Here is a 9,835-nt window from a genome sequence, read left to right as displayed (position 1 = left end):
AATGAGCAGTCAATCAAGGTGCTCTTTACTGAAGGCAGATCAATACATTTTGATTCGTTTCTATAGCTTGCCGCTCTTCGATCATATGGATCTTTACCCTGAGAAAGTTGACTCAGCTTAGTCATGTTCTTACTCTAAACACTCTTGTGTAATGCAAGTTTATTATCTTGTGTGTATGAATAATTCTAAAGCAGAGAATGATTCACTTCACATTAAGTCACTAGCTTACGTTCGCTATAGTTATTAAAGTAGTAGTCAGTCACATTTCACCGAAGTTGTCCTCTAATGCTGAAGATGTTTCATCATCCATCCACGTGGCTTTTTCTGGTAAATTGAGGATGACTGGTGAATCGTCTTCCACGTTACAGAACAAGTCCAGTTGAATGTTAAAATTACCCTAAACTCAGGAGTTGAATCCTAAAAATACATTCAAGTACCTTAACTAAATGTATTTCTTTTTTGTGTATCACTCATCTGTAGATCCTCAAATGATCTCTGAATTGGTGCTGACACTGTCCTTCCTTCTGGAGGGGGGCTACTTTTGTTCCCCATGGTCCCTGTGTGTGTTGCAAAGTAGCCACCACTCTAAGCTCACTCCCGGGATGGACTACAATCTCATGTTTAGTTTAGTAATTTGTTATAAAAGTAATAGTCCATCATGGGAGCGAGCTTGGAGCGGTGACTACTTTACAACACACACAGGGGCCATGGGGAACAAAAGTAGCCCCCCTCCAGAAGGAAGGACAGTGTCAGCACCAATTCAGGGATGATTTGAGGGATCTAAAGCCGAGTGATAGACTAATAAGATACATTTTTATTAATAGTTAAGGTATTTTAATGTTTTTATAAGATTTAAATCCTGAGTTTAGTGTCACTTTAAATACTTCCAGTTCTACCATTAAACATCAGAGACACGTGGCTATGAACAAGTTCCCCACCTGCACATTTTATAGATGGGATCACATTCATTGCCATTTAAAGTACATGCGGATTTCCTATTTTTTAATAGGACTTTACTATTGATTATTCTAGAGGAACATCAGGCTTGCTGCAAATGAGGATTTTAAAGGCCCTCTATAGGGACAGATATTGTATCATGGTAGCTGTATACAGATAATACCATTAATGATAGTATGCAGTATATGAATTCCATTTTTATTTCACATGCCTTAAATTATGTTTTTCTCCACATCTACATGCAGATCAAGCTGTCCAGAGAAAGTTGGGACACATATTACACCGGAGATGCTTACAATGGTCAGCTTTTATTCATGTGGTTTAAATCTGTTTTCCAAACCAAAATTCAGAAAACAAACACTTCTGTCCTAATGGTAGTGACAGATTGCATCATATACAGTATGTCAATTTTTATTTTGCCCATAGTGCCACTTGAAGCCTAAAATCATGACGGACCCAGTCCTATCATCTTAGATTGTAAATATTGCAAATGGCTGACGAAGTATGCATCTATGATAAATAATATAGAACATTAAAGTAATTCTACCCAGAGCTGTGCATTTATAATAGAGCTCACACAATGATTTTAACACCATGCATATAATATTTCATGATATTGGTTGGCGTCTTACCTTTACTATTAGGAAAACAGTCCAGTCCTGGTCTACTAACAAACTTCTGCACTTGACAATGCACTTGTAAGACTTGAAGTGCTAGTGCAGCCTTCATTCCACGGAGGCCAGGCCCACACATACGCTGAACAGCCAGACTCAGTTTACAGTGACATGAAAAGAACTTGTCTGACCAGACAATAGTATAAAGATATGTAAAAACACCTTTTGTCATATATTCACGGTAAATGAATTGTGCTGTGAAGGGCGAAAACATTTTCAAATTTGTATATCTGCTGTAGAAAATTTTGACACTCAATAGGAAAACTGTAGCCATGGTTAGGGATGCGGTTTGGGTTCACTGCTACCACGCTCGGGTTTACTTCTACTGCTTCAAAGCGAATCCTACGGGTTTGAGATTTTCCATCCTAGAAAATGTTTGTGTCCAGCAGAAGTTTAATTATTTTTTTTTTAATTTGAAAAATCTCCCTTTGTATTCATATTACTATGTATGGTTGTAACTAAATAATCTTGATGTGTATTTATGTTTGAATAAATAAAAAGTAAACAAAAATATATATATCGGAATAGGGGATTCCAAGTTGTATACATTTTGTGCCACAGTGTAGCACTCTTGTAATAAAGGGATTTTGGATAAAAAAAAAAACAAAACAAATAAAACCATAACTCACCACATAACCTTTGAGCTATTGCCAGCAGGCTGAGAATGGTCAGTAAGGGGGCTTTTGGATAAGTCAGCCCCCTCATTATAAAGGGGGGGGGGGCACAGAGCAAATCCATAGTATCATTGTGTTGGAAGCTGCTGTAAGGAAACAATAGGGAAAGCTCTTTGGGAAATTGACCCCGGTGCTGATGTTTTCTTTGTTCTTATTATTAGTGGCTTTTTTTTGTATATCACAATGTCATTAAAGTTCCTGATGCAATTATCCTGAAATACTCAGAGGTCGTAGTTCTCTTTTATGGGAGGACAAAAACTAGCATCCTCCCGTGACCCAAAGCTCAGTATACCACGAGCCACAGCTCATGGTATACTCAGACCGCCAAAGCCGGGACGGATCCCGACAATGCTGTCGAGATCCATCCAGTCAGCGCTGGAGGATCGGAGCCGTGACAGACAGTCACCTCTCTCTGCAGGGATAGGATCGAGAAGTGAGCGAGCGACGGTATGTGTTCGCTCACTTCCCGATCTATTGAGCAGATGTGTGACAGTTTCATTGTTGCACGTCAGTTCGAACTATGAGGATGAGTGATTTTCACTCACCTCATAGTTCTCCTTTAAAAACTAAGACCACACAGGGACTCATATACACACATGCATGCATGCACAACACACACACAGACACACAAAGGTTGAACTTGATGGACGTGTGTCTTTATTCAACCTTAAATACTATGTAACTATGTTGCTTAAACCAACAGCACATATACAGTACTCTCATTACCACCATGACTCCCATAAATGCATGGCACGCCAACCTGTTTGCAGCCCCTAAGCTATGCAGCATTGTTGGTTTATTCGCTAGAAACTGAATGCAATACCTATATACCTATACCAATTATACACTGCCTGGCCCCCAAAAAAGTCACACACTCTAAAAATTGGTGGACCATCTTTAGCTTTGATTACAGCACACATTTGCCATGCCATCATTTCGATATAAGCTTATAGAATGTCACAACATTTAGTTCCATCGAACGTTGCATTCATTTTTCACAAAGATCTTGGCCCGCACTGCAGAGATTTTGCAGTTTGCTACCCAACAAGTGCTTGTCCTGAAGCTAGTCGGTTTCTACCAGACGCAGATTTGAAGTCTATAGTTTTAATAATTTGGGAATAATTAAGAACAAGGGGGTGAGTGTGGGGTTGTGATTTTGAAGTTTTTCGGGGCACTCTCTTTTGACATTTTATTAAACGCAATGTGCTACTGCAAAGAGGGATTGTTTGACATTCCCTTGCCTGTCAGCTTTCAAAATAGCAAAAATTGATCTACCCACCAGTTACTTCAATAGGGTTCAATCTCCATCATTTAAAATGGATTCCATGAATGGCCCAGGAATGGAACCAAGGGCACATTCACTCATCACTACTAGGCATAACAGCCACACAACTATAATTTGCAGAATAGGAAACCAGCAATGGCAGCTTCCATGTTCTACTCAGAAACAGATTCCATGACAGAAAAGCACCTTTTGATGATGCTTTTATTTTGACAGCCCCTTTTCAAACATGTTTTTTATGGGTGGGTGGCTGTCAGTAAAGTTGACCCCACATTTTTCATTTTAGTTTCTCCCAGTAATACTTTACTTAAAGCTATGCAGTTCCCTTCTTCATCAGTTAGTAATGCCAAAATCAATAGCCTGATTGTTTGTAAAATATACTCTTTATTATTTCACACAACAAGAGTAAAGTGTTTATGTGAACATGGACATTGTGGTGGTGAAAGCCACTACCTGGCATCTCACAATGCAATGCTTCATGCCTGTATGACCTATGGACGGACCTATGGATGGAAGGAAGGTGACGGGTTACTTTGTGGTAACCCCGGGGTCAAATCTGCAGCAGACTTTTTACTTCTCTTCTGCTGAATCGGTACACTCTCGAGCTCAGGATATGAGAATCAACACAGACACAAAGGTGTGTGGTATCCGCTCAATATCAAAGATGTATCAGTACAGGGTAACGGTTATACAGAGTGTGCATGGGGCGGTGATTCAGCATTGACCAATCACAAATAAGAAGAGCATAGCAACTGCTGCATACAAAATCGAAACTTTAACTTTACATTAATTTCCTGTGAAATCATTTGTTTTGCAGTAACGCGAAACTCTCCAGGTTGTTACAGCTTAAACAAGTACTCTAACCTGAGACAAAGAAACTACTGCTAATGTTAAACTCACTTTATCCCTTCAGAAGGGTTACATATCCTTGCTTTGACAGAAAGTCTGTGTTTATAATGTCAATTTGCACACCCTGGGATGCATGCACGGTATTGCATACCAGATTCACTTCACAGTAGAGTTGTTGTTTTCTTTCAGCAAATGTTGACTTTATTAAAGCGAAAATAATCTAATATTATCATTCATTTTTATGTTTTTAATTATTATTATTATTATTTATATACACAACCTGTGCCCCAAAAAAAGTCACACTCTACTATTTCATTGGACTACCTTGACTTAAATAACCTGTTGCATCATCCATCATATAAGACAACTATTTATTATTCTGCTGTTATCGTTATCTACAGTTTATTTTTATGGTCACATACATATTAGCACCGGTTTGCCGGTGGGCAGGGTCCCATTAATGCATAATCAGTGAATCATATATCACAATGTCCTGAAAGTTCCTGATGCAATTATTCTGAAATACTCATTTTCATGCTGCTTAAACCAACACCAAATATACAGTACTCTCATTACCACCAAGACTACTATAAACGCATGGCACCCCAACCTGTTGGCAGCCCCTGAGCTATGTTTCATAGTTGGTTTAATCACCAGAAACTGAATGCAATACCTATACACCTATACCAATTATACAATGCCTGGCTGAAAAAAAAAGTCACACACTCTAATATTTCATTGGACCGCCTTTAGCTTTGATTACGGCACGCATTGGCCCTGGCATCGTTTTGATAATCTTATGGAATATGACAACATTTATTTCCATTCTGAGTTGCATTCATTTTCCACCAAGATCTTATAGTGATGATGGGAGAGTTGGAGCACTGTGTAAAGTCTTCTCCAGCACATCCCAAAAATTCTCAATGGGTTAAGGTCTGGACTCTGTGGTGGCCAATCCATGTGTGACAATGATGTCTCACGCTCACTGAACCACTCTTTCACAATCTGAGCCCGATGAATCCTGGAATTGTCATCTTGGAATATGCCCAATGTGCCATCAGGGAAGAAAAAAATCCTTTGATGAAAAATCCTTGACATTCAGTATATACAGGTGGGCAACTGACCTCATTTTTTGGGGACATAATGTTGTTCAACCTAGACCTATTATCTAATAGAAGGCTCTGACCAATTTGCTTAGCTAAATCCAGATGGTGACTTTTATTTTGGCCAGGCAGTGTATTGTTTATATCTATATAGCCCTTCGTTTTACCGAGTATGCAGAGTAACTCGAGTATCTCTAAACCCTACTTGGAAGATATTTTGTTTGCTTAAGCACTGCCAATAAAATAACATTTTCACATTTTTCCATTCTTTTTCCATCTGAGTGCTGCAGATCTCCTCCAGCCGCTGCCCACCCTTATTTATGTGCACTTGTTCCAGCACCAGCTTAATTTTATTACTCTGAATCAGCTTCTTGCTAATGAAAACAGTGAACAATTTGCTTTACAATGTGTATGGCCACACTGCTTGTATTTTCCACCATGGGTGCGCATGACAGGAGATGCAGGAGAACAATGCAGGAGAACAAAGGGTAGCCAGTTGTCACCTCATAACAGGAAGTGCCTAAATGAGGACCTTCTCGGCAGGATGATCAGGGTTTATTTTAGGGAAAGCTGCAGATATAGAAAGACTGAAAACAACTTTTGAAATTTTTATCAACAATTAAAACATATGACATTTTGGTGATTGGGTTTACATCAACTTTAAAACTGTTCAGACATTATAAACTTTGCATACTCATATAATCATTTGCACATTCTGGGGCCAAATAATCTTCCAGGATATATTTGAGGTATAAAAGGAATTTGAAGATTCTGCACAAACACGGGGAAAACATTAGAACAGCTAATGACCACATCGCAACCAGGCGAGAGTGCTATCCCATGGTCTTCTTGCAGTAAGTAGGCAGCTGAGGTTGGATTTTTTAAAATATAGTTTAGTTCAGGAGAGCTAGGGAGGGTTAGTGTGCTTCATAGTCAATGTACACTTGTCTGTTAAGCAGACATCCCAACCTGCAAAACCTTATTTCCTTCTGAGGCTACTCTAGAGATCACATGACCTTCCTCCATGAGCCAAGCCTCGTTCTGAGGCTACTCTAGAGATCACATGACCTTCCTCCAGGAGGCAAGCCTCACTCTGAAACTTTACTCACTGATGTCTTACCGGAAAGGTTTACTCAGAGTAAACCTTTCAGGGAGAAAATGACTCTCTCTCAAGGACGTCACGGAGACGCTATCTAATAGCGGGAGACTCCCTGAACATCAGGGAGACTTGAGATCCCTGGTTAAGGCTTATTGTCTTATACTAGTATAATATAGTTCATATACTGACTGACTTATTAAGGCCCCATTCACACTGAGCGACATAAAAATCGTGCGATTTTGCGCTCCCTGTGGCAACTTTTTCCTATTGGGCTGTATGCAATCAGGAGCAATATCACTCGAAATCGCTTGAAAAAAGGGTCATGTAGGAGCGACAAGCTACAAGCGATATTGAGCGATATTGAGAGACGAGATGTGAACAGCTCCATTGAAATGGATTGGAGAAGCTACATAGAGCGATATCGCGTGGAAATATGAGCGATATCGCTGCAAAAATCGCTCAGTGTGAACGGGGCCTCAAGGAGAACTATGAGGTGAGTGCTTTTCATAGTTCATAGTTCTAGCCAACCTGTGACAATGAGACTGTCACAGGTCGGCTCAGTAGATCGGGAAGTGAGCGAACTCATACAGGCGTTCGCTCACCTCTCGATCCTGTCACAGCTCTCTGCCGTGACAGGGGAGGGGCTGGATTTCCCCCTTCCCCGCTCCGATCCTCCAGCGCTGAATGGCGGAACGGACGGGGAGGGGGCGGGTACAGCTGGCTCTGCCTCTAGATAGGCAGAGCCAGCTGTCACTCACGCAGCTGGGTGGATCCGGACATAATTGTCGGGATCTGCTTCAGCTGCGGTGTCTCAGTATATCGCGAGCTGCAGCTTGCGGTGTACTGAGCCCAGGGTGACGGGAGGACGCTAGTTTGTGTCCTCCCGTTACCCTAAGGAGAACTATGGGGAAAAGCCCTGTCCCCATAGTTCTCCTTTAATATATTTATGACTAAATAACTTATTAATATTTAGCTGTTATTATTCATCTTGATAACTCTCTTTATCCTGTTCAGTTCTGCCTATACAGATGGGATTACAAATCAGATCAGTTATCTTCTATTTACTGCCAGTTCACTTCATTTGCGAGGAATTGCACACATCTCATGCTTCAATGGAGGAGTTACCAAGCCAACAGCAGGGTTGAGGTCCAGGCTAGCTCCGGGTGGAGCCTGAAAGGTGAAACTTTGCAGCAGTGTGGTAAAGAAGAGGAACAGTTCCATTTTAGCCAAAGTCTCTCCAGCACAACTTCTCTTACCTTAGAAAAAACAAGTCAAGTGAAGAAATGAGTCTTAAAATAATGCTTAAGTCTGGATATTTACTATCATAGGTATAGCACAGACATCTTTTCACCTCTGTGTGACCATCTAGTTGGAAAGTAATTCAAGTAGATCCCATCGCTCTTCTGAGTGGATATAACGCAAGATAATGGGTGGGTGCACATCCCTCTGCAGATCAGTATCACGTAGTAGAAAAGTCACTCACACTCCAATAAGAATTTCAGTCAATGTTCTTAATTGACAAAAGAATTGTCACATTGTATAGCAACATTTTGGAACCATATAGGTCCTTCTTCAGGTAAAAAAGTGACACTTTGGGGTCTATTCACGAAGCTGCCGAAGGATCTGGCCGTAGCTTTGGCCGATCCTTCGGCTAGAACCGAAGGGGTGCTGTACGGGCTATTCACTATAGCCCGTACAGGTCCCGAACATGGCTGAGCGGCTCAGTCGAGCCGAACGCATATGCCTCGGCTCGGCTGAGCCGTGCTGAAAGCCGAAGCTGCTTCTGACAGCTGGGCGGAGCCAGCCGTGATCTTACAACTGGCTTCGGCCACTTGCAGAGAGATCAGCGTCCCTGGTTACCTGCTAACCAGGGACACTGATCTCCAAACAGCTAACTCTCCCTGGCGCCCCAGGAGTCTCCTGCTCCCGGCCGCCAAGGAGAGAAACACAGTTGTGCCTTTTTTTCTTTATTCTGACACGAGCGATGTCAGAATAGAAGAAAAAAAAACATTTCCATTGAAAAGCATTGGTACATTACTTTTGGCTATTTCAATTTGCAATAGCCAATAGTAAACTAGCATTGTACCTGCCCTCTGCTGCAGTTCCCGATCAGGTCCATCAGCAGAGGGTGGTACAATGCTTTAGTATTGTTTACTATTGGCTATTGCAAATTGAAATAGCCAATAGTAATGTACCAATGCTTTTCAATGGGAAAATTTCTTTTTTTTTTTTTTTTATATTCTGACATCGCTCGTGTCAGAATAAAGAAAAAAAAGACACATCAGTGTTTCTCTCCTGGGCGGCCGGGAGCAGGAGACTCCCAGAGCACCCGGGAGGTTTTTTTTTTTTCCGTTATTTTTTACAGCAGTAGAGCCGCCGGACAATAGGAAACTATTGGGCGGAGCTAGCTGTCACTGCTAGCTCCGCACAATCGTCTTCCATTTACTTTTTTTTAACCCTTTTAAACTCTTTTTCTGTTCTGCTCGGTCCCTCTGAGGGACCAAGCAGAACAGCCGAGCCGAATGCCGCTCAGCATGTTCGGCCGACCCGAAGCCACGTGAAGCAATCCGATGTACGGCTGATTTCAGCCGATGTACGACTGAAATCAGCCGTACCAGCCTGAAGCTCACTTCACTTCAGGTCGGTCATTCACTCGGCTGCCTATGGCAGCTTAGTGAATAGACCCCTTTGTTTGCCTGAAGAAGGGACCTATACGATTCCAAAACGTTGCTATACGATGTGACAATTATTTTGCCAATAAAGAACATTGACTGAAATTAATTTTGGAGTGCGATCGACTTTTCGACTACATCCATCTAGTTGGAAACACATATCATTGGCATTGAGGTATTGGGCCTAAATCACGGCAACACATGTGACAGACTTTCGGCGGTGGCATTTTCTGGAAGTGTTTCCCTGCTTTCTCAGTCCATTTGGAAGAGGCTGTGAGCAGCTTAAGGTGTGCTGCTGTGGGCCTGGAGCAAAGGGTTTTCTGTGCAGCACTAGTCCCTCTTTCCCACATCATGGACAGGGGAGAAAGGAAAAGACAGATTCCAAAGGGACTGCTCCAGCAGGGACAACAGAATCTTCCTCAGTCTCCTTGCTAGTGGAGGTAAGCCACTTGTGCTTCTACTCTTACCGGGGAAAGGGAGGGGGGTGATGCTAGTGATGCACATTACCAGAGGGGGGGGGGGAAA

General features: G+C 41.8%; 1 protein-coding gene across 1 annotated transcript in view; it reads right to left on the bottom strand.

Annotated features, from left to right (window-relative positions):
• Nucleotides 1–7,689: 7,689 nt before the first annotated feature.
• Nucleotides 7,690–9,835, bottom strand: part of LOC108798791 (cytochrome P450 2K1-like) — a 28,794-nt gene continuing 26,648 nt past the window's right edge. Inside the window, exon 9 of the mRNA XM_018570574.1 lies at nucleotides 7,690–7,894. Coding sequence (XP_018426076.1) covers nucleotides 7,716–7,894 — 179 coding nt within the window. The 3' untranslated portion in view covers nucleotides 7,690–7,715. The remainder of the gene's footprint in view (nucleotides 7,895–9,835) is intronic.

The sequence above is a fragment of the Nanorana parkeri genome, unplaced genomic scaffold (assembly GCF_000935625.1).
Source record: "Nanorana parkeri isolate BGI_ZX_2015 unplaced genomic scaffold, ASM93562v1 scaffold1561, whole genome shotgun sequence".
Lineage (NCBI taxonomy): Eukaryota > Metazoa > Chordata > Amphibia > Anura > Dicroglossidae > Nanorana > Nanorana parkeri.
This window is presented reverse-complemented; position numbering and strand designations above follow the sequence as displayed.